The sequence below is a fragment of the Diabrotica undecimpunctata genome, chromosome 1 (genome assembly GCF_040954645.1).
Source record: "Diabrotica undecimpunctata isolate CICGRU chromosome 1, icDiaUnde3, whole genome shotgun sequence".
Lineage (NCBI taxonomy): Eukaryota > Metazoa > Arthropoda > Insecta > Coleoptera > Chrysomelidae > Diabrotica > Diabrotica undecimpunctata.
In genome coordinates, this window is record NC_092803.1 from 205,857,762 (window position 1) to 205,884,229 (window position 26,468).

A 26,468-nucleotide genomic window follows, 5' to 3' on the forward strand; every position below is an offset into this window, starting at 1 on the left:
GTTTATTACGGAAGTAACGCAATTTTCGGCAAACACATCAAAACCCTCATCAGGAGCGGTATCAGTGGTTGTGAACGAATTAATAACAAAAAACCGTCAAAATGCTCATCGGGCTAGTAAGAGAATCCGTTATGCAATGCTTTTGTCACACATGTCGGGCACCGTTAGCTTCAGCCGGTAAGTCCTTAGACCTTAAGTATCGATTCTTTTTTAACGTATTGGAACTTTTATGCGGTGATTAGAACTGATAGATTGGAATAGGTGTGGACGAACGACTTCTCTCAAGCTATCACCGCAATCATCACCTCTTTTGCTATATATAAAATTTACTGTCATGGAAATTTTTGACATACGCAAAAAATTAAATTACCACATTTATTAACTTTAATTATATATTTACGTTAAAAATAACTGCTTAAATTCATTCAAACCTATATAAGATCTTTTATAGATTCGCAGTTTATTAAATTTAATCTATAAACTATAAAAAAACTATTTTTTTCGCAGGATTTATTATATCATTGGTATCCTGCTTTTATGGGGTACAAATTGATATTGGTAGGTTTTTCCAGACTCAATATGCCGAATTCATCAATATTGCATGTTCCTACCGGCATGTCGTGTTACCCTTGACAGTTGACAGACTCTGACGGACTGGTCAGACCTTGCTGAAATGTAGTCTGTCCGCACACATAGCAATAGGTGGTAATTAATGAAATTTTTCAATTTGTGGCCTTCAAATTCTTTTATCTATGGGATATCTCGTCAATTTATTTTTTCTTTTGTCGAAATTTGTTGTATATATCTAATATATATATCTAATATATATATATATATATATATATATATATATATATATATATATATATATATATATATATATATATATATATACGTTATTATATTTTAGGGGGATAAATTATTTCTACGTAATACTTCTACGTAAAATTGTGGAGTACTTCCTGTTTTTCGCTATTTATTTTTTATGCCATCTTTTGTTCTTCTGTCTCAATATCTTTCCAATTGCATTATCCTAAGTCTTTTTAGGTCTTCCCTTTTTTTGTCTATTTTGCTTTTCATATTCAATAAACGGAATAGTATTAAATAATAATGAAGAATTAATGAAGATAAATAGCAATTCAACCATCAATCATTATAAATTATATTAATACGTACATATTAGCATGCCATGAAGCTAATAGTTTCTTCCGACCCAAGCCTCTCAAGGATTCTAATAATTCTTCCCTTCCCAGAATCTTTCATTTCTGAACCACTTCAATCTGAACTCCCGTAATATCTAACATCACCTCATAAAATGCAACATATGTTTTACCTGCCTCTTCTTAGACAAAGCATACAGATTCCTACCATCACTCCTACCACGTTGATCATTAGATACGCATAAGATCTTCTTCTTTACGTGCCATCTCCACGACGGAGGTTGGCAATCATCATGGCTATTCTGATTTTAGATGCTGCCGCTCTGAATAGTTCGATTGATGTGCATCCGTACCATTCCCTCAAGTTACGCAACCATAAGACTCTTCTCCTTCGTGCACTTCTTTTGCCCTGGATTTTCCCTTGTATAATTAATTGAAGTGTGTTGTATCTTTCATTACGCATAATATGCCCCAGGTATTGTAGCTTTCGCGTCTTGATGGTTTCCAATACTTCCATTCTTTTGTTGATTCTTCTCATGACTTCGTTGCTTGTTACATGCTCGGTCCATGATATCTTCAGGATTCTTCTATACACCCACAGTTCAAATGCTTCCAACTTTTTAGTAGTCGACGCGTTAAGTGTCCATGCTTCTATCCCGTAAAGCAGAGTCGAGAAATTATGCCTAACCCGCCTTGCCAGCCTAACTCTCAAGTCTAATTTCAGTTCTCTTGCACAAAGTACCTTTCTCATTTTATTGAAGTTTGTTCGTGCTTTCTCTATTCGAACTTTGATTTCTTTGGAGTAATCGTTTGTGTGATTAATTATTGTACCAAGATAATTGTAGTTTTCAACCTGTTCTAAAACTTTACCATTAATTGTGAGGCTTTCATCATTAGTTTGGGTTTTTGATACCCTCATAAGTTTAGTTTTCTTGATGTTTATTGATAATCCATATTCTTATCCATACTCAACTCTTTTGTTCATTAGCTTTTGGAGATCTTGGAGGTTGTCTGCTATTATGATATTATCGTCCGTATATCTAATATTGTTAATTGGTATTCCATTGACCTTTATTCCTGCTGTTTCTCCCTCAAGAGCTCTTTTCATAATTTCTACAGAGTATACATTGAATAGTAGTGGTGACAATACACACCCCTGTCACACTCCTCTTTTAATTTCGAACTTTTCTGATGTGTGTTCATTAATCCGTATGCTGTTTATAATATAGATTTGTTATAATTCGAAGGTCATTGTATTGTAATTGTTTTGCTTTGAGGACGTCCATTCGCTATTTGTGGCGGACTTTGTCGAAAGCCTTGTTGTAATCTATGAAACAGGCGTACATATCTTGGTTCACATCCAAGCATCTCTGGATTAATACGTTGAATGCAAAGAGAGCTTCACGGGTACTTACGTCTCTACGGAATCCAAATTTGGTTTCTTCAATATCCATATCAAGTATTTGGTAAATGCGTTTATGGATGATCTTCAAAAACATTTTAAGTGTGTGGGACATCAGGCTTATGGTGCGGTGGTCGATGTATTCTCTAGCATGTTTTTTTTTGGGAGACAAATAAACGTTGGGGTCAACCATTCATTGGGTATGTCAACCTACTGATAATTTTCATTAAAGAGCTTTAAGAGGACATCCATGTACTCGTTTTCTATTATTTTAAGGATATCAATAGGCAGTTGATCTGGCCCCAGGCGTTTTTCGTTTCTGGTATTCTTTAGTGCATACAATATTTCTTTCTTTGTAATTTCTATATTTGTTTCTCTGTCCTCGAAAGATATGTCTTGTAGGTGTCCTCTTTCGTCATCGAAGAGCTCTTCCGTATATTATTTCCATCGTTTTAGCTTTTCGTCAGTCTTTATTATAGTTTTTCCATTTTTATTTAAAAGAGTTATGTTGTGGTTTCTTTTTTGCAGCCCTGCCATTTCTTTAATCTTTTTATATAGGTTGAATAGGCCGTATTTGTTCTGAAGATCTTCTATCTCTTTACATTTTTTCTCATAGTAACTTTGTTTTGCCTCTATTATAATTTTTCTGATTTCATTGTTAATGATTTTGTAATTGTGACCGTCTTTGTTCTCGGCTTGTCTTTTTTGGTCCATCCTGACGAGTATTTCGTCGGTCATCCAGTTGTTTCTCTTTCTTATCGGTTCTTTTAATATCTTCCATTGTTGGTGTATTTCGTAGGTGTTAGGATCTAATTTATCAAAGATTTCGTATATTTTCTGTTGGATTTTGTTTTTTTTTTGGATTTTTTTGTTGACCTCAGACGTCCTATCTTAATGTTTTACGATATCAGGTTCCTGGTATATTCTATAAAGTTCGAAGTTGTATCGTCTTTTCCACACTCCACACTGCTTCATATATTGCCTTCACCTTATATCATTAAAACATATTTCATCACATGTATAACCCGTTTCAAATCCCAATAGTGCTTGCAGAATCTTGATTCGGCTGCCTTCTCCAATGCTCCTTACTTTATCACAGCGGTACGTATCGCTTCTATCAATTGTTCTAGCTTATCTATCCAAAACTTCCCATCATTCTTTTTTGTGTTAAATGCCATTCCCCATCTCTGCCCCAAGTTTTCCCATTCTTTTCTCCAACCACAATTAGCACTTTGCTGGAGGAGAAATTTTGCCAGTTATTCTTCTTCATATCCTAGCACTCTCTTACGCAATTTTTATGAAATTTTATCGTTAATAGATATATTTACTCTGTATTAGTTTCTAAGCCTAATATTGGATTTGAGCAGTACCTAAAGATATTCATGCAGTAACTCCTAACCTGTTTCAAAGTAAAGTTATAATTACTTTTGCAGTTCGTCGTTTGTCCTTAAAATGGGCACTAAAAGATAGCTAAGGTGTTAATTTCACTCCCAAATAGCAATATTTCTTAACGACTTCCACCACTTCTCCGTTTATTCTAATCTATTCTTTAATATTTCCACCCCATTGTCTAAAAACAAAAATGTTTCCTGTTGATCTTTAAATTCCATACTATAATAGTTACCTAATTTATGAATTATATTTGTTAATACTTCTGAACTATTTTCTAACACTATCAAATCATCAGCATAAAGCCCTTATTATTAACTCATTTAAATGAACACCCATTCCTAGAAAAGCATGGCCTAACCCCCATCCCATAGTCAAACATCCGCGATGTACTATCCTCCCCAAACTGCAGACCATGAACTTATAAAAAGGAATTAGCACAAACAAAGCATTTTATGTTCTCTTATAATCTCTTGCTCTTCTTATTTTAATTATAAAATGAGCAGTTGAGCAGTTGATAAAATATGCGTTTCTATATATGCCTGGTATTCCAGTAAAATCCCTGGTTTTTTTCACTTTTTAATTCTAAATTGTAACAACGACGACAAAAATTTGACTCCATCGGTCAGGTAATTTATATCCCTGTAGTTCATTACATCATTGTGCCAACCTTTTTTTATAGAAGAAAAATGATCGCGTCCTGGAAAGAATCTTGAACTGATGCCTGACTAAATATTCCGTTAAAATCAACCAATAATTTATTTGTGCCTCCAACCGCGACTTAAGACTTAGGCGACTTAAAAATTTAGAAGAAAAGTCTATAAGGAGATTGAGGCATGCCTCTAGTATTTTAGATTTTAAAAAGTCTCACTAAGAACCAAAACTCTTAAGAATTACATGTCCTGCTGAGATGATCGGCCACTCTCACGTAATACAAATCTTATGCCTCTCGCAAGTTGGTTAATATTATCGCTTTCTTTCCTAGTTCCACATTACTTCTATAAGAAATACTCCCAGCTTTATTAAAGACAACCCTTTTATCTTTGATGATAACCATTTATGATCTTTTGTTAATTTTATATACTCAAATTTAGCAGTTTTTTAAGTAACTCGTTATTGTCGTTTTTTATCTTTTGGGAATATTAGCTACATTACTTCTTGCTTTCTTTTTTTCCTTTTTTTTGTTTTCTTCTTTAGATAAGTAACGTCAAATTTTTTCAATAGTTCTGTTTTTTTCATTAGTTTTGTCATATACAATTCTTGAGTTTTATTTGCCTTTGCTTTTTGTGCCATATCAGAATTATCCAACGTTGGCGATCAAGGTTTTCTCTTATATGAAATAGTTGTTTTGCGTTTCGTATTTCGGTCCAATCTTAAATGGTTCTCATCCAAAAAGCTTGCTTTCTACCTCTATCCCTTTGGCTTTATATTTTTCCAGAATCAGCTACAATATTTTGTATCTGATTCGTGATAATTGCCAAATATGAATTTTTGACCTTTTTGTACTTGGACTACATTTATTGCAAATTGTGCATTTGGGTGTAAGATGCGGCTGCAGACTTAAAACTTGGTTGTATTTTCGTTTATTAAAGTTGGAGCAATTTTCGCAGTATGTCACACAAAAAAACTTCACATGCCTCATACACTTATCTATTTTTCCTATCTCTATTTCTGGGACATTTTGAACATCGTCCCTGCTAATTAGGTTTCCCCTTCTTTGCAGTTGCTGTTCGGAATTTTCACCTAAAATCTCTCGGATACTGCTTCTCAACACTCTAGATAATCTAGGGTTACTCATTCTTTTTCTTTGATGTTCTTCGATCAATTGGAAACCCAGTTTCTTCAGGAAAAGCCTTCTAGAAATGTTAGAACTATCGTTGTTTTGTCTATGAATGATCTGGCTATTGATTCCTGCAGTGTTTGTTAGAGAGGAAAAAATTGTCAAAGGCCAACAACGACTGTTATGTGCTACATTATACGTTGCAGATAGCTCGTCTACTACGTCAACTCCGCCATTACATACGAAAGAATAGTGTATCCGTTCTGAAATCCAAATATGCTGGAAAAAAACTTCTCTTCCTTTCCCTTGCAGGAATTCTATGGGCAAATCAGGCTTATTTTTCCTGATAGTACTTACTGCAATTAAATTATGAGTCTGTTCACCAAGAGATCACAACTAGTGTACCAGTTATCAAACGTTATATTGCGTTTGGTCCCAGACAAGGGAGCAACCAATCTTTCTGCAATGTCTTTCGGGGAATTGCTAACTCAAAATGGACCTTCCGGCTGTTGTCTCACATACACCTCCATATTAAGAATTAATTAAGAGCTTATTTGGCATATATTGCCTGAAAGCACATCTCCCCCTGAATTATTCAAGCTTCTCGTCAATTGTCAAAAATTCAGAATGAGAATATGCAGATTTGCAAGTTTCCACAAACCTGTCGAAGAAAGCTCTGATATAAGCTAGGTTATCTAACTTGACTCCTTCTTCACGGTTTTGTTTGTTATCGAATTTTAGACATGAAACTAAAAATTCGAATCGACGTTGGCTCATTGTGCAATGGAAAATGTCCATTCCTGTTTCGTCAGTGTTCCACAATTCATATAAATGGTTATTTGTGAATGCACCAGGCAGTTAAAGGAGCCCCAACACAGCCGTGATGTCTATCAAATATGTATTCCCATAATATGGAGAGTTCTTTTAACTTTCAGATGTTTCTGCAATTCGTTGGTTATTATGCTTAACCAAATCAGCAATCATTTGTCAATCAATAAACAGCAGAAAGCACCCAATTGGTGTCTTGGCTCGCTTTGCGTGATTTTTGACTCCCGGTAAATGTGTAATTAAGTTTTCTACTCTTGTTGGAATTTCGGTAATTGGGTTCTTTACTCCATTTCATTCTATTTTTACCGGAATAATAACAACCTTGTCTGATACTTTCTACAACAGCTTGCTGATTTCCATTCTCTTCTTCAGGTTTTTGTTCCATTTCGGGATAATCGCTGTTGATACTTTCATTGTCAATATTGTCTTCTGTCTCTGAATCATCTTGATCAATAAATTCGTCTTCATTTTCATTTTTGAGGTTGGATGATGATGAAATAATTTAAAGGAGCAATTTTCAACGCCTATTGTGATATTGAATATGAAAATTCAGTGTTTTATGGTGTTTACAAACTTTTAGTTTTGAATTAAGTATTTAAGATTTGTAAGTTTTTCCTACACTTTACATGTTTACATTTTATAACCAATTTTATTAATTAAATCAGACACAAAGGCCATTTCTAAATAGAGTTTGCCCCATTCCACTTAAAATTAAACGACAAAAGGAACAAATGATAGAATTAACAGGTGTTTCGGAATATTCCTATTTAAAGGTCTTCGCAGCACAAACGAAGCTTTGTTTGGGTTGACATTCAGAGCTATTTCAATACGACCCCCGGCCTCGCCTCCGAGATTACAGTTACCAGTCTCTACAAAGCAGAGGAGAATGGAGTAAAATGTAACTGCGAAAGTGAGTTTTGGGGAAAGTGCCCCCTGCTGTGGGAAAACGGGATGACTCATCCTGTCTCCAGGAGCGGAATGAGTGTAATGGGAAATCGATCGGAGCTGTTGATTCAGCGTCTGGAATTTTTGCGGAATCTAATTTATAACGAACATCCGATGTAGAATTTATTACCAAAGTGGAATTAAACAAAATATATACTCTGAACAAGGATTTAAAGAGATATTTTTGGGTTTTCCATACTTATCCAAAGCTAGACTATACTTCATTTATATATTGTATAAATTGTTATGCATGCATAAATCAGTTTGAGCAGATATTTTTGCAGTATGAGACTTTTTTTCGATTTGCACACAAAAAAGTTACGGAAAATCCCATATTCTTCTTTTTATGTAGACGTTTACATTGTTAGTCACTTATATTATTCGATTCGAAAGCAAGGACATTGCCTGCCACAGGCCAGCCAAAAATTGTGTTTTGAAGAAATCACAAACCCTTTTTCAACCTAATTAAACCAAGTGAGAGGATGATCTGAACGTTTTTTATTATACCAGCTAGATGAGGATACTGTGTTACCTAACTAACACACAACCTAACATAAAATATTACAGTTGTCATTTTATGAACTATAGTTTTATTCAGTAATGTTTCTATATATATCACTTTTCACTTCATCAACTCGAAGGGTTTTGTCCTCTTGGGCATTCATTCTATATCTGTGTTGTCGAGGAGTTGGATGGCCTCAATATTCACATAGACGTTGTTTATGTCTGCTGGCCCTTTTGGAAATCATTTGTTCTACTGTCTCCATCTTCAGATCTCAGTGGATTTTTTGTTTGAGATACAGAATATAAAAAATTCTACAAGTGATTTATTTTTAAGTAATTTAACAGCTGATCAGAACACAAATTATTCATTATGGAAGGCAACAAAAAGAATGAAGGGACCAATTATTCATTCTCCTCCTATCAAGTTTAAAAACGGCAACAGTGCTAGAAGTAACGAACAGAAAACCACTGAAATGGGAAGAACCATTCCAAACCGAATAAAGAATACCGCTGAAACATATTTAACGGCTGTTTTGTTAAAAAAACACATCAGCAATCATCTTAGTTTACCATGTTAACGTTCTACATAGCTTTATTTTATGAGATTGTATAAATTTCTATGAAAGATCCTCTGAAGTTTTCATATCAATATATTTATCTTGTTGATTTTGACAAAAAAATGAAGACACTAAGTACTTAGCCGATTTTTGAACGTGTCGCTTCAATATAAAATTTTTAACTGAAATTTAAAGATGTTATTGAGATACTCTGAACTCGTGATTCTATTAAGAATTTGTTAAATCACATTCTTTATTAAACTATATCCTTATACCTGATTCCGGTTGGGCGATTCTTAAAACGGTATAGGATTGAATGTCGTTGTACCATACTGCATACATTCTAGTTTCTAGAACCAGTATGAAGACCATTAAGGTCACAACTCCAAATACGAAATGAAGACTAGTTTTATTTTCTGTCTGAAAAGATATTTATTCATTTATGACGAATTGATTTTTTTTTGTCTGGTTAAGACGTTTTTAATATTACTTTTTGCAAGACAATATGAATTAACATAAAACTTAGGATAAAGATTGTTACCTTACGCAAAGAATCCGGCAGTATACGAGAGATAAGCAAAAGTCATATAAACGACATTTTATTATTTTTTTTTTTTCTTTATTATCTTACTTTTTTGCTTTATATTTCGTGCTTTTCTCCAGTTCCCTGTCGCAAGTACTCTATATTATTAATACTACAGATAGATTTGAAACTGGATGATGACACAGTTTTTATGGCAGACGATAAGCCGATCATATAAATCATCGGATCCGGACGTGATTTGTATGATACTACAACTTAGACTTAGAACTGAGACATACCAAAAGCATCTCTTCTTTGTCAACCATTTTCCATCCACTCCTGAATGTTCCCCCAATTTCTTTCAATTGCTTCCATCTTTCTCTATCTTGCGCCAATCTAATCCACTGTTTGCCTGCCACTGTTCTTATGTCATCTACCCATCTTTTTTGAGGTCTTCCCATGCTTCTTGTTGTCGTCCTTGGTCTCCATTCTAGAATTCTCCGTGTCCACCTGTTGTCATTATATCGGGCTACGTGACCTGCCCAGCGCCATTTCATTTTTACAATTTCTTCCACAATAACCCTCATCTTCGTTCTACGTCTTATCTCGGTGTTTCTAATCTTGTGTCTTAGTGATATTCCAAGCATGATTCGTTCCATTGCTCTTTGCGTTGTTTCTAATTTTTTAGCAGATTTTTTGGTAAGGGCTACTGTCTCCAAGCCGTAAGTACAAACTGGTAGTATGCATGTGTTATACACCTTTTTCTTTAAGTTTACAGGAATGGAGGTGTTTTTCAAGATATATGCTAATTTGCCGAAAGCACCCCATGTCAGTTGTGTTCTTCTTTTAATTTCAGCATCTTGATTTGGTTTTCCTAGTTTGATAACATGACCTAGATATACATAATGTTCAACATTTTCTATGGTATGATTTTGTATTGTTATATTTGTCTGGTCTCGGCTCAGTATTTTTGTTTTGCTGTAGTTCATTTTTAAGCCTACCGCTCCTGAAACTGCATTTAATTGTTGTAACATATCATTTAGTTCTTGGATATTATCGGCTATTAAAACTATGTCATCTGCGAATCGCAAGTGGTTTAAGTATGGTCCGTCGACGTTGATACCCTTATTGTTCCATTCTAGTTTCTTAAAAATGTTTTCTAGAGCAAGGGTAAATAGTTTGGGAGAGATGGTGTCTCCTTGTCTTACTCCCCGTTGTAGTCTTATGGGATTAGTTTTTGTGTATATATATTAGTTTTGTGTATAGTTTATATATGTTTTTAATTATGTTAGTGTATCTTGAATCTATACGTGCATTTTCTAGAGATTCAAGCATTGCCCATAATTCGATGGAATCGAATGCTTTATGGAAATCGACGAACGTCATATGAATTGAAACATTATACTCGGTGCATTTTTCTATCAGTGTTCTTACGGTGTGCAAGTGGTCTATGGTACTAAAATGTTTTCTGAATCCAGCCTGCTCGATAGGTTGATAGAAATCGAGCTTATGTGTTAGGCGGTTGGTTACGATTTTAGTTAGTAATTTATACAGGTGTGAGAGCAAGGATATTGGTCGGTAATTCTAGATGTTTGCTTTGTCTCCTTTCTTGAATAGTAAAATGACTTCGGAGTTGTACCATTCTTGAGGAATCTTTCCTTCATCAATTACTTTATTAAATAAAATATTTAATACCTGTTCTATTTTTCTTCCACCGATTTTCAACATTTCGACTGTAATTTTATCCTCTCCCGGACATTTATTCGTTTTTAGTTGGTTTAGGGTCATTCTTATTTCATAGTCGGTTATGTCCGGTATTTCTTCTGAGCCGGTGTTAATTATTGTTCGTTCAGTACGTCGTTGTTGTGGTTGTGTATTTGCATAGAAACAAGTAAAGGTGACTTTTATACTCAAACCTGATAAAACCGGACAAGAAAAAGCTAAGCTGATATAACTCGTACTGAAGACTCTAGGATGACTCTAGGAAGACTCGTACGTTAAGGATGGTGTATTGGTTAAAAGTTCGATACATCAGAGACAGTATACGTATCGAGCAGGATTTTCTGCGGAAACAGCACTGCACCATCTCGTATAGGAAGTTTATATTCGATACTACTAATTTTTTTATTAATTTATTTATTTATTTACTACTGGCTTTATTTAATATCAGGGATCTCGTCTAACCCACAAGACGAATCCAAGAGATATCGTTGCCACCTTTAACTAGAAAGGATACGGCCTTATAGGCGTTCTGGCATAATAGGTTTAGGCAGGATTTTTTCAGCTCAGAACTTTCGTAAATTCCAAAATTTGTGCTTGACTTATCGTGGACTCATCTGAAAGACAATATTATTCAGTGGAAGAGTTTCTTAACGAATAACTAAGAAATTACAGTACGTTAGGTAGAAGCAAGGTGATTTTAGTGAATTTTAAATTATTATTGTTACTTTTTGACTTTTGTAAGCTTTGTCCATAAAATTGTACAATTTTCAGTGGCAATAAAGCATATTTATATTCTATTCTATAATCCCACGGATAGTAGCTTCGCACCATTACCGCTCGAGTAAGTGCGTCAACCAAATGTCCGAACCTGCTGTTCCTTTCGTACTAAGCAGGATTATTATCGCTTACTATCTGATTACTCTAAGAGTGCATTTCTCGAAATAGAAGGAGCATTCGAACATAACCTCATACGAAGGTATCACAAGGGCCATTCGTCTAAAAGAAATAGACGACACAAGCTGCAGATAGTGTTAGTAACTGTGCGGTGGAAAATGGTTTCATGAATTCTTCCAGTTTCTTGTTGGTTTCAATGTTATTAAGACTTCCCGTGGATTTATTAAAAAAAAATCAAAATTGTAACAATTAATTAAAATTAAAAATTAATACTTCTAAGTTAAAACATAAATTAATTGTTACAATAGATCAAAAACATTGTTGTTTAAACGAAACACAATCTTGTTCGATATTTTTGCGCCAAACCGCTTCTTCGGGAATCAAGTTTGGAAGATGACAGGGCCGTCAACAGGTCATTTGGGTTGTAATAGATGGATGGACTGCATGCTGAGGAGCCGCATAATATACTTAACGTTACTGGTGGATATGATGGCAGCACAGCGAACCATAGCATGTCCGCAGTGGGAGTCTTATCTCCTCCCTTGTGAACTGACAGCTACACTCAGCAACGACATGTATTATGTTCTGAGCTATGTTGATAACCTGGTTAATTTAGCCGACGGCAAATTTCTAGGTACAGTCATCTATATATAATGCTCTAACTCTAGTTACTAGAGTTCAAATAAAAAAAAAACTCAGAAGACCAAAATCATGAAATTTACCAGAAGGTATGGATGTCGCACAAGACAGAGACAGATGGAAAGAGCTGAGGGAGTCCTATGTCCAGCAGTGGACGCATACACGTTAATGATGATGATGACCAGAAGGAGCAAAGCAAAGCAACAAAAGTCAACTTATAACAACAAAAGTAGACAAAATTATTCTCAAATAGATTATTTTATGACAACAAAAATAGACATACATTTAGCAGTAGTAATAGTCATCGAGAGAGAAAGTCAACAAATTATTTATCCGGGGTAGTCTAAAATTTCGCAGTGAAATTCTGATACTTAATTCATCCCTGCTCGAACTCCGTTCTATATTACACACCAAGCTTCGTTTTGTTCACAGCATCTCGAAAAGGTTTTTTGATTATCGCAGATTCCTTTGTCGCTCGATTGCGGAGGGCCAGACATCCAATATTGGTTTCAGATTGAAGTTCAGAGGTCTGGAACGGTCAGTTTGAAAATAGAAAGTTGATATTTAAACAAATATTATATAGAATACGAGTTGATTAGATAGTTTCAAAGAACATACTAAATCGGTATCGGTTTAGAAGGAAAGATGCAAATAATATAAAAGGTTTTATTAGGTGCCCTGTTTTCGATACGTAAAATTTTAAGTGTGATGAAAGTTCAGCAAAATTTCTCCGACTACCGATAAAATAATGGAAATAACGTAGGATGTAATGTGATCCCCAGAGTTCAGGATTTGATGATAAAAATAGTAAAAAACCTCTAAATTTGTTTTATATGTATCGATTTGCTTAAAATTTTGACAGTAGTTAAAAGGTGGAAAACTATTGTCAAAACAATCATGGTAGTCGCTAGAATAATGTATTTTAAGAAAAAATATTCTTTCAAAATATCTTTGGGTTTTATATCATCATCATTCTCAGCATATTCTACCGATTATGGTGTAGCCTCCCTTACACATTCATTCTTCATACCTGCTCACGATTGTCTAAAATTCGCTTTCTGTGACATATTGTACCGGCTTGTTTGGTCTACGTCTTCTTGGTCTCTTGACGCCTCTTGGATACCACAGTGTAATTCTAGTGGACCACCTATTGTCAGTTCTTCTCGCTAAAGGTCACTTCCACTGCCATTTCAAAGATTTAATTCTATGGATTACATCAATAACCTTGGTTTTCTGTCTGGTCCATTCTATTCCTTTTCGATCTCTCTATGTTATACCTAGCTTGCATCGCTCCATTGACCTATGAGTGACTTTGAGTTTCGATATTATCTCTTTCTTTAGTGTCCAAGTTTCGCAGACGTATGTCATGATTGGTATACACAGTATACACTGATCGAATGCTTTTTTCTTCAGGTGGATTGGCATCTTCGATTTGAATATAACTGCATTTTTATCAAAGGATGCCCAAGCCAGTTTCATTCTTCTGTTGATTTCTTGAAGTAAGGAGCCATATTTATGTATTAATTGTTCCAGGTATGCATACTCGTCTACTGTCTCAAGTGCAGTGTTGTTTATTATTACATCTGTGATATCCACTAGCTCGTTGTACGAGGTTTTTGTTTTTGTCAAGTTCATTTTTAGGCCAAATTCATTGCTAGATGCATTTAGGTCACTTATAAGTTCTTGTAGTTCTGCAGGATTATTAGCAATCAGAACGATGTCGTCTGCAAATCTTAGATGGCTAAGGTATTCTCCATCAATGGATATTCCTTTGTTCTTCCAGTTCATTTTGCTGAATATATTTTCAAGAATTGCAGTGAAGAGCTTTGGTGATATTGCGTCTCCTTGTCGGACGTCTCTGGTAGTGAGAAATTCTGGAGTGTTTTCATAAATTTTTACCTTAGCTTTTGCTTGTCTGTATATATTTGCTAAAGTTTCTATGTACAGTTTGTCAATGTCTTGGTTGGTCAAAGCTTCTATTACTGCCTTGGGATATATATAATCAAAAGCCTTCTCCAAATCTATGAAGGTTAATGCTAGCGGTATTTCATATTCTTTAGCTCCACTCATTAGTTCTCTAAATGTATAAATATGATCTATGGTACTGAATCCACTTCTGAAGCCAGCTTGTTCTTTTGGCTGTGCAGCATCTAATGCGTTTGTTAATCTGTTGATGATCTTTGTGAATATCTTGTATACGATTGGTAGTAGACTTATAGGTCTGTAGTTTTTGATATCCTCCTGTGTTACCTTTCTTATGAATGAGAATTATGTTTGCTGTATTCCAGTGGTCTGGTACGTATCTCGATCTTAGACAGTTCGTAAATATGCCTGCTAAGATTTTCCAGGTTTTATTGCCAGCGTATTTAAGCAGTTCCACTGTTATACCATCTATTACAGCTGCTTTACTGCTTTTCATTTTTGCAATTGTCGACTCTACTTCTTCCGGAAGGACTTCTGGTACATCTTCTTGGTTACTGATTACTTCTTTAAGTGTGTGAGGGGCTTTGTAGAGTTCGTTGTAAAATTTAGTTACAAGTTGTATTATTTCATTTCTGTCTGTAATTCTGGTATTTTCATTTGTTAGAGCAACGATTTGCTTCTTTCGAATGATTAATGCTTTTCTTGTCTTCTTAGTTTTTTCTGTTTTCGATTATAGTTTCTACCAGTCTTTCATTGTATTCTCTTATGTCTTCCTTAATACTTTTCCTTATTGTCATACAAAGTTCTGTGTATTGTATTCTCTGTATGTTGCTACCTACTTTCATTTTCCTTCTTTGTTTTAGGATTATTTTAGTTTTACCAAACAGTTTACTATGTTCATTTTGTTGTTGCGAGCCTCCAATTTCTTTGGCACTCCTCCTCCTCCTAAGTGCCTTCTCTGTTAAGGTTGGCGATCAATATGGCAAATTTCTCTCTGTTCTGGGCTTGATGAATTAATTCATTTCCTCTTGTGTGGGTCCCATCTCTGATGTTTCGTAGCCAAGATTCTTTCTTTCGTCCTATGCCCCTTTTACCTTCAATCTTGCCTTCTAATATTACCTGCAGTTGCTCAAACTCCCTATGGCGCATTATGTGTCCTAGATATGACGTGTTTCTAATTTTGATAGTATTGACTAGATGAGGGCGTGTGTTCATCGCTCTCAGTACTCATTCATTGTTCTGCTGGTCTAGCTTATTCTTAGTATTCGGCGGTAGTAAAATACGTGAATTTAGGAGTAACAGTACTTATTTTGATACAATTTATGAAAAACTGGATACCGCTGCGTTACACTCGAAACGTCGTCGTAAGGGAGTTGAAATGACTGATAAAACTCAACAATTAAGGCAAATTTTTTTTGAAATTCTTGACATTATAGCAACCCAAATAGAGGTTAGGTTTTGCGACGTTGAAAAATTACATTTCATTGATCTGTTGAATATATCAAAATTTCCCATTTTTGCTAAAGAATTTCCTCATGATCTATTAAAAAACTTGACAACGCAGTATAATATTTTTGATATAAATCAACTAAAAAGTGAGTTATCCGCTATGTACGGGAATGATATAATAGAAAATTGCGCAAGCCCTTATGAAATGTTAACTTTTTTTCACGATTATGATTTAAAACTTTGTATGCCAGAAGTTTTTAAATTATTATGCATTTGTGTTATTTTGCCAGTGACAAGTGCTTCTGCAGAAAGAAGTTTCTCCGCGCTAAAAAGGATTAAAAATTACATCAGAAATACAACTGGACAGACACGATTGAGTAATATGGCAAAAATCTCAATTGAAAAATCATTTATAAAATCACAGGATGAGAACGTTTTTATAGACGATGTAATAGATCATTTTGCAGAACAGAAGTCTCGCAGAATTCCTTTAATTTATAAAAAACTTTAAATTTTAGAACTCAGTTTTCCTTTTAGAATTTATATTTTTTGAAGTTTTTCTAAAATAATTATAATTTTTAAAAATCGTGAAATAAAAAACCAAAAAACAAAATTTAACCCTTTGTTTAAGTTTATTTAACGTAAACGGCCTCACGTTATGATGTCACAAAATCGACCTTCCGACTAACATCTTACGACGAGAACGATCAATGGAGATATGCTAGACCGAAGCTTCAACTGAAGGGATATGTGAGAGCGTGAAGAAGATGGCACTAGATTAGCAGTCGCCATTTATAACACTTACTAACAAATCTCCCAGATAAAAAATACCTACTAACCCCCAAAAATATATAAAAATCCCAAAAAAATTAATAAAAAATATAAAGATTCAAAAAAAATATAAAATAATAAAAAATTCACAAAAAAATTATAAAAATAAAAAAAGGCCACGGGAGAGGCCACCTAGATCCTTGAGGCTACAACTTGGCGGCTAACCAAGGTGCAGGCTCGAGGATTAGAGCTCCCTCGTTTTTCGTTCGCTTTTATCTCACGATACGAGATTTCATGATAAACCGGAGTAAGTCGCTTAACGACACCTTGGGTATCATTTAAGTTACATTTATGAGCACCCTATTACACATGGTGCTCATAAATACAGCTCAATCGCGGACTTTTTCAAAAAGCAGTCAGCCCTTATGTTGCACCTTCAGTGCACATAAGGGAGGGTGGAGGAGGGCATAGGAGAGCTTTGAGGTGAGGATGACTTTTGTTGATCCGCGCGCGTATCGTCAGAAGTCCTTCTCACGCCAAGTCATTGTTTGCTGGCGCGAGCAATGCCTCCTTAGCCGGGTATGACTGGAGCAAAGAGAAGCTAACCATAATAATAATAATTTTCCTTAAGTGTAGTGTGCCTCAACATCTTGTACTATCACGAGCCGCCCCTGGGCGGTACATCCACATTTCAAATGAATTTAATTTGTTGACGTCATACTATTTTAATGTCCAGATCTCACAGCCATATAGTAATAGAGACCACACATAACACTTTAGTGTTCTCAATCTTATTGAGACTGATAGCTTGGGGTTACAGAGTATTTTACACATATTCACAAAACCAGATCTTGTTATTTCAATGCGTCTTCTAATTGCTTTTAAGTGGTCTAGTTGACTATTTCGTTCTTTGTCCAGATATATGAAGCTTTGAGAACTCTGAAGGGTGATACCATTTATTTTTTGTGGAATACCAGAATTTTGGTTTTGGAAAAGTTAATGTCCAAGCCCAGCCTGTGACTTTCTTCTGATAATTTGTTCATCAATATTTTTAGTTGGTCTTCAGTTTCTGCTAATACTACGGCGTCATCTTTGGCACTATCAAGGATGATTTCCATTAATTGAGAGCTGTCGATTTGGTCATGTATTCTGTCATCAATTGTCCTTTGGTAGTGATCTGAGTTTCCTTTTAGATTGTTATTATACCGGTTACTCTTGGTTATATATATACATATACATAATTTCACAATATAATTATTATTATTACCGCCTGCTTTGAACGATTAAGAATTTGTTTTTTTAATAAAAATAGCGATAAACCCTTATCACGAATTGGTTAGGTTTAAGGAAGGTCATTATTTCATTAAGACAGTATTTAAAAGTACGGAAGTTGATAATAATCTCAAAACCAATCTACACGATATCTAAAAACCCTATCGTCACAAAAATAACTGTAACAAATAAAAATAAAAAATTGTGTACTTTAAGTAGTCAATCTGAAAGATATCTGAAAAATTCATCTTCACTGTTCATTTTTATCAGATCTTGACTCTTTCATGGGAATTATAAGGCGGCAATGTCCCAAGAAAATATTTTAGAACCGCACTAGAATAGTGTTCGTGCTGCACCACGAAGAAATGCCAACTTTGGAGTTAGGGCTGTACGATTATTTTTTTCTTTGCCTCATTTTCTCAAGTCTCAAATATGACGGTGTAAATTATTTACTTCATCATCATCAGTTGGTGCTACAGCCCTTCGTGAGCACTGGCCTGCCTTAAAAACATTCTTCCCTGTCGAGAGTCTGTCTTCTCCATCCCCTTACTCCAATCTTCCTTAAATCGTCATGCACTTCTTCCAGATACCTGAGTTAAGGTCGCCCCCTTCTTCTTCTTCCGACCGGTCTATTTAGCATGGTTATTTTAGAATGTACTTTCACTTTTACTATTTAATATATATTCCGAAGAGTTATTTACGCAAGCACTTGAAAACTGTACAGAAGGGATCAAGAAAAATGGTGAAAATATAAATAACATCAGTTATGCTGACCATACAGTCATTATCACTGAAATTGAGACAGGCCTGCAGACGTTACTAAACACAATTTGTGATACTGGGGAACAGTTTGGTTTAACAATAAACATAAAGAAAACAAAAACCATGGTTATCAGTAAGAGGGGCAAAGTCATTACAAGGAACCAGATAAAAAATGAAGATATTGAGCAAGTGGACAAAATAAAATACTTAGGAGTCTGGATTACGGAAGATCTGAATCCGAAATCAAAAATTCTCTCAAGAATAGAGCAATCAAGAGCAGCCTTTTTGAAGATGAGGAAATTTCTGAGTAACCAAAGACTCAATCTGTAAATCTAATAATGAGAAAACTAAATATATATTACGAACTAAATGGTGTTGCACAGAATGGGAAGGGACAGAGAACTTTTGACTACCATTAAAAGGCGAAAGACAGCATATTTGGGGCATATACTTAGAAATGATAAGTACGAGTTGTTGCAGCTGATTATGAAGGGTAAAACCGAAGGAAAAGGGGTCCTGGTAGACGACAAATATCCTGGCTGGAAAACATTCGCGACTGGACCGGGTTAAACACACAGAAGCAAATTTACAATGGTTATAGCCAACCTTCATTAGTGGATACGGCACTAGAAGAAGAAGGATTTTAGAAGGATCACTTTTACCCACCCGCATAAGGTGGCCCATCTTAGACGGTTTATTTTGATGGTTTTTACGATATCTGCATCACCAAAAAGTCTATAGAGTTCGAAATTATCGAAATTATATTGTAGATATAAGATTCGTAGTAACTCTTCATCTCGGGTCGTCATTGCTCATGTTTTTGATCCGTAAGTGAGCACTGGGCGTATTATTGTTTTTATTTTTGCAGTCAACCAGTGCCCCTACGTAGCAGAAACCAAACTTGGCTGTTTAGCACAAACTACAAAAGAATCTGCGGTAATCAAAAACTTTTTCGAGATGCTGAGTGTGTAATAAGGAACGAAGTTCGAGCAGGAATGAATTGGGGATCAGGATATCTCTGAGAAATTTTAGACTATCATTATCAATCTCGAGGATAAATAATTTGTTGGCTTACTATTCTATACTAATTTCATCTATTTTTGTTGTAATAAGTTGATTTTTAAGCTTGTTAAGCTTAACATGTAGGGTATTTTAAGTCCTAAATGTAAACCAGGTTATGAGCATAGTCCAGGATATAATGCCTGTCGTTGCTGAGTCTAGCTATCAGTCCATTTAAGCCAGATTCATCAAGAGTGGAAATAAGACTCCAATTGCGGACGACCTCTGTGCTGATATCTTGTCCCTCAGTAACGTTGACTATATTATGCGGCTTCTTAGCACATACATAGTCAATCCATCTCCTGCTTGTTTCGTTTTAGGTTTGATTCGTTTACTTATTGTGCTGCCTTGTAAAGTACAAGCAAATAACATAACAATAATAAATAATAGATATACCAACGGCAAAACTTAAGATATTTGCATGAAACTTTCACTCCTGGAAACTATACAAAATGGAGAATAGGAAAATACAATCTCCTTAAAAAGGGTACATACATCTATAATATCCTTTTTACATCTACCGCCTCAATTTTGACAGTCAAAACTAAATTGTCATTGAGTTTTTTAGGTTATATTTTGACAGCTATAGAGTCTTCTATTTTCGGGAAAACTTTACGACAATTTTGTAACTTATTTAATATGGCTTAAAGATTTTTGCTCAAATTTAGAGAGAACTTAAGACTAACAAATCTATCTGATTTGTATTTTTTTATTATATACTACAGGCTGCTTTTAAGAACACGTGGCGAAGAACTACAGAGATTTAAAAAATAGAAGACATTTAGAAAAGAAGAATCTGATGGGATTTTTAGTGACTTTTTGGTGTAAATTAAATTTCCTAATAACAAAAAGACTCTATTTATTATTTAAATAAACTTTAGACTCAAGCATTGAATTTAAAGTGTATAAAATCTCATAAATTATGAACACAGCAAGCGTATTTGTATGTCATAATGTATGCCAAATATATTACGAATATCAGTGTCAATCAACTGAAACTATAATCTACTTATATCGTTTTACCCACAAGGTTTTATATTTACAAATAATTTATTATAGTTTTTTTAATTGCAGTGCATAGGTCACAGATGCCTATTACCAAGGTGAAAACGAAGTCAAAGATTTCCATACAAGACCAACCAAAACGGGTACAGTTTGTTAGTAAGTACAATATTGTTATTTATTCTAAACTAGCATTTGGGCCCGCCCCATAACGGAATTAATAAGTGAATTTAAGTATTAACAAAACGAATTTTTCGAACAGAACCTATAAACATTTACTTTACAAAAAAATATAAAACTTTTTGACGATTTTATAAATACTTTACAGTCGTATTTCTACATGTACAGGTACATTTTCAATTCAAGTACATGAGAGAGAAACATCATACGAACAATACTCTAATATTTCAATGCTTTTTTCAATTTCAATGCGTTCATAGCTACAAATTTTTAGCCACAACTTTTATGCGAAGATCTGCTCTATGACGATCTGGGGGGAAGGTGACGAACAGTAGTTGTCCATGCTCAAAAATCGGGCTTGGCGAATAAATTTTAAAGCCGGAATCGTCAAAGCGATAATTCTTTAACAAGGAAGAGCTACGATCAGCATGACATGCCCGCTTCCTGCTGTATCGTATCCCCTGCGCCTGTCGGTTTTTTCACATTAAAATTTTTCAAACTTATGTACCCTTAAAACATTTCGTCTTTGTCTTCACACATATAAGCACGCTAGTCAAATTCCTCTTTTAGCTTCTCAAATAGAAGCAAGTAAATAGTTCATCTCACGCTTCCCAAAAAATAGAAGCAGATTTTAAGTTAATTTTAACAGTTAACGTTATTAAATACAGTGTTAGTGCATCTAATATTAAACTATCTGAAATTATTTTTTAATACAGAAGAAAATCAACACTTTTTTGTGCCAATCTTTCGTAAATGCTGGTCCAACAAATCACAGGGTTACCGGATTTACAACTAAACTTTTTTGCTCTACCCATCTCATTTGTTTAATTTTAAAAACACTTATTATGAACATTAGTGTATTTGATTGTCATTTAAAAAGGTGTTTTGGTAATTCCCATACTGCTATTTATTTGTGTAATGTATAAAATTAACATATTTTTACCGTCAAGTCATTTTAATTATTCTATTTTCATTTTGTCTACAGTATACTAATCCGCAATTTTGCGACCTATTGTTCGCTGGTCATTTATTTTTTTATCTGCCAAATGTAGGAAGGTAAGAATATTGTTTTACAAATATTTGCTTTTTAAGCATTGAACCAGCTACCTCATCCTTTCTCCTACAGTCTTCCATGTCAAAATTATGTTTTCACAAAACCATAACAATCAATAGCGTCTCATTTGACAGTCCTCTCGTTTTTAACAGCATCATAATCCAACCTTGAACTAGAGGTGATACGATTTAAACTTTAAACCGTTAAAAAGCTCTGTAAAATAAACGTTCTATTCTTCGAATAAGTTGTTGAAACTAACTCTTCTGGTGTTTTTCAAACATTTACTATTTCTTTTTTGAAAGTTGCCTCTTTGTTTTCATTGTTTATCTTTTATAACAATCGTATATATTATAATTCATTGTAATGAACTAAGTACATACAATGAGTAACAACTAGTGTCAGAACAGTTGTGGGAGATACTGATAAATTTAATGTGAAAATAGGATTGCACCCGGGCTTGGTATTTAGTTCTTATGAATTTTCATTAATTTAAGATTAGATAATAGCGAAACTACATACATCGTAACAAAACTGGAAGTGAGTGATTTGTTGTGTGACAAAAAAATTCCAATGAAATTGGAAAGAAATTCTAGAAAACTGCCATAAGATCAACTATGAATGTTGAGCACTTAAAAAGAAAGGAACTGTGGCGGAAATGAGATAGATGGGTGCAAAAAACTTTATTCCCACAGGTTAATCATGAAACTGACTGTAAAATTAAACGCCTTTGTCCTAAGAATCTTAAGGTTTACCAGTATGGTTTTTAAAATAGGTGACTCTAATAAAAAAGTTGATTGTTTATGCGGACGATATAATATTAACAGGACATGAACAAAAAATAAAAGAAACAATAGATATTGTGAAAAAAATTTTTGTGCCAAGGACCTGGGTGAAGTGAAGAACTTTTTAGAAATGACAATATTAAGAAAAAGTGGTAATCTCACATTACGACAGCCCAAAATGATATTAAAGGTACTGAGTTTATTTGATATGAGTGACTGTAAAGGTGTCGGATCACCAATGGAAATAAATTTTCAGATAGATAACACTCTAGAGGTAATTGATGCAATTCTAAGAAGTGATGGTATAGGAAACTTATAGGTAGTCTTTGTATATAGCAACTACATCTAGACCTGATATTATGTTCGCGGTTTCATATCTCAGTAGAGTACTTAATAAACTAACAAAACAAACTTGGAAAGCAGGAAAAAAGAGTAAGTACTGCGATATTTGAAAAAGTCACAAAGTTGTTCATTGACATATAAAAAGAAACCGTGGGAACTAGTTTGTTATTCAGATTCAGTGTTATTCAGTGTTTTAAATTTAATAAGTACACTTACAACGCATACAGAAGCGCTTATGGTTATATACAATAATAAATTATTGTCGATCCTCTAGCTACTACTGTGATTGTTAATCTGTTGGTGGCCCAGTAGCCACTACCAAATTTGAACTTCTTACCGTTTCGCGCCCAGTACCAACGTTAACCTCACTTAAATTTAAACTGGCTGGCTTTTTCCGTTGTTTTTTATTCCACCGAAAACCGGCCGTAAGTACCAGTCGAGTCCGAATCTCACACATTCTTTGTTCAGTCTTCGAGAGTATTTTTAAAATTATTTGTGTGTCTCGTCTTTGTGCTGTCTAAAAAGTATTTCTTCGTGTCTTCGAAACTTTAAAATAATGGATAAAGGTAAGCTGCCCTTTTTTATTTACAGATGTGTGTTTAGATGAATGAAATAGAGTCTGTTTGGACCATTTTGGAATGCATCAAGGTAGGGGATGAACAAAGGATGGTGGAATTTTGGTATCAAAATACTTTTTTCTGGGATTTTCGTTGTTATTCAACATTATATTTAATTTTTTTTTTAAATAATAACGACAGTTTTTTGTAAATTACGAGAAATTTCAGGAAACAAAAAATATTATTTTATTTACATACTTTGTTTTTGCTTGATTCGAAGTAAATTAATTAGAAATATGTTATTAAATTATAAATTGTAATATTCGGGACATATTGTGGGTAGATCCAACAATTGCTTCCAGTAATTCTTCAGTTATTAAATATGACCGATTTTCAAGGTAATTCACCTTAGAAACAATGGAAGGATTGTTCAAATAATTGCATTTCTTTGTTATTTCTTTTCGGTTGGTGAACAATAAATAAAAGTTGATAACACCTACAACATCTTAAAAAAAAAGCGGTTTGCCTACTTGTACAGACTTGTAAATAACTGTCTATACATACTGAACTCAAATTGAATCTCCTACACACTGGATATTTTTGCCTAATAAGAAAAATATATCAATTAAGTATAACAAAGTACAATGAACTTGAGATTTCTTTTTTACATAGTTATTGAAGTTTTGTTAATATTGTTAGAGAAATGAATAATATGTAGATGATTTTATTCATCAAATAATATAACTAATTTAGTTGCCAAATAAAATTTTAGCACTCTTTCTTTGAATCTGATTTAGTACCAACTGTTAATAGTTAAGTAGAAGAACTTTTTCCATTAGATGGTCAAGATATTTTTATTCTGAATTCTTGAGTACATTATAAAGCAAGAATATTTTAGCAATTTTTTAAAAATGTAGTTACAATTCCATCATTTCTTAGGTTTAATGTAAAAATTTGTTGGAAAAACTTAATGATGTGGTATCAGAAGAAATATTTGTATAATATTGAAAGAGTTTTTTTTCATATTTTGGCAGAAATATAGACTTTTCTCTGTATATTTCTCTTTTTTAACAAGTTTTTTTTTGTTTTTAAAACCTTTTATTGTTATTTTAATACTTAATTTTTCAAAATATGTCCAATTTTCAGTGTATCCATTTTTAAAATTCTCCTTAGAAGTCCAAATTGTGTCTTTATCTTTTATTAGTCTGCATATTCCTTTCAAAAGGTGATGTTTTATCTATCAATATCTATTTTTGTTACTCCTAAGTAGTGATAACTTGCTATCTCTGGGCATCTTCATTCTTAGTGCTTTTTTGTTTATTATTTTTCTGTTTTTCTTTTCTACTTGTACATAATCAGTTATGGATTTTCCTCCTCTGCTTTTAACTTCACTTTCATAATTGTGTATGTTCTTTTGTGTTCAAAGAATGAATTCTTCTTCTGCTTCTTCTTCTTCTTCCTCTTTATAAGAAATTCTGCTTGTTCATGGGCGGATTAATGAATTTTAATGGCAACCTCTATGCTCTATTAATGAATATTAATGGCAACTTCATTACTCCACTACTTCTGCTGATTGGTGATTTATCTCTTGCTATTTTGATGACACGGGTCTCCTCCACTCTGCTTATGTGGTTATTCCATTCTTTTTTTCTATTTTGTGTCCATTCATTTACACACTGTACATTACATTTTCTTCTAATGTCTTCACTTCTCTTTCGATGTCTCAGCTCTCAGCGTATTTCCTTTAATTCTTCTCAGTACTCTCATCTCAGTTTCCAGTAGCCTTGTGGCTGTGTCGGGTCTTGTTTCTGAGGCATATGTAATTATTGGTCTTACGCTGGCTTTAGAAATTCTTGACTTCATCTCAGTGTTAATGTGTCTGTTTCGCCATATAGTGTTATTAAGGCATCCATCAGTCTATTTGCTTTTTATACTTAATCTCTCACTTCTTTGTCCAGGTCTCAATAGCTAGACAGCTAGTCAATTTCTATTTTACATCTGGTTGGTTCTTTGCTTACTACTATTGTTTTAATTTTCTGAGATGAGATTGTCATATTATATTCTTTTGCTCTTATGTAAAATCTGCGGATCAGTCTTTGCAGACTATCTTCATCTTGGGCTATCAATATTGCGTTGTCTTTGTTTCCCATTCTGTATCCTCTTCCTTTGTTAACGCTTTGGATGGTTTCATCCATGATCAAATTGAAGAGCATGGGGCTCAATGAATCACCTTGTCTTATTCCGCTGCCTACTTCTACAGGTTCTGTAAGTTGTCCATCTATTCTGACTTCCATTTTGTTGTTTTGATAGATGTTTTCAATAGTTTTTATAATATTTAGGGGAAATTCTATATTGTACAGAAGATGGATTACATCTTTGAGTCTTACTCTGTCAAACGCTTTCTTCGGGTCAATCATACACAGAAATGCTGGTTTATTATACTCTAGTGATTTATCAGTAATTTGCTTTATAATGAATACTGCATCTGTACACGATCTTCCACTACGAAAACCCTGTTGTTTATCTGCTAAAGTTTTAGCATAGTATTTAACAAGTTTATACCTCCATAGTTTTCTGGCTGTTTTTTATCTCCTTTTTTGAATAGTAGAATTAGTTCGCTTGTTCTCCATTCTTCCGGTATTTTCATAAGAATGAATTTAGTATTATTTAATTCTGCACTTTTTTGCCTAATGTCTTCCTTCTATTGAAGTCATCTGTGCCATGCAAATTGTTCCTTTTGCCTTTTCTGTGATTAATGTTAATTATTCCTATTGTTCTTATTATATACTGCTTCATCTTAGTTTGGCCATTAAGCAATTGTAAATTGTGATCTTCCATTTTTATTTGAAGTATTCATTCTGACCAAGCTTCTCAATTTTTAAAGTTGTTCTGCGAATCTTCTATGAACTGTCTGAATTTGCTTCTTAAAACTCTTATTTCTAATTTGTCTTTTAAAGTTCTAAATTACCATA

At 34.0% G+C, this 26,468-nt stretch overlaps 1 protein-coding gene across 2 annotated transcripts in view; it reads left to right on the forward strand.

Annotated features, from left to right (window-relative positions):
• Positions 1–26,468, forward strand: part of stai (stathmin) — a 62,154-nt gene continuing 35,686 nt past the window's right edge. Inside the window, exons 1-2 of one of the 2 annotated variants that reach the window (XM_072521059.1) lie at positions 1–177; positions 20,654–20,740. In XM_072521059.1, the coding sequence (XP_072377160.1) occupies positions 102–177; positions 20,654–20,740 (163 nt within the window). In that variant the 5' untranslated portion in view covers positions 1–101. Of the gene's footprint in view, positions 178–20,653; positions 20,741–23,333; positions 23,506–26,468 lie in introns of those variants that run through there. The other variant, XM_072521060.1, reaches the window with a different exon arrangement.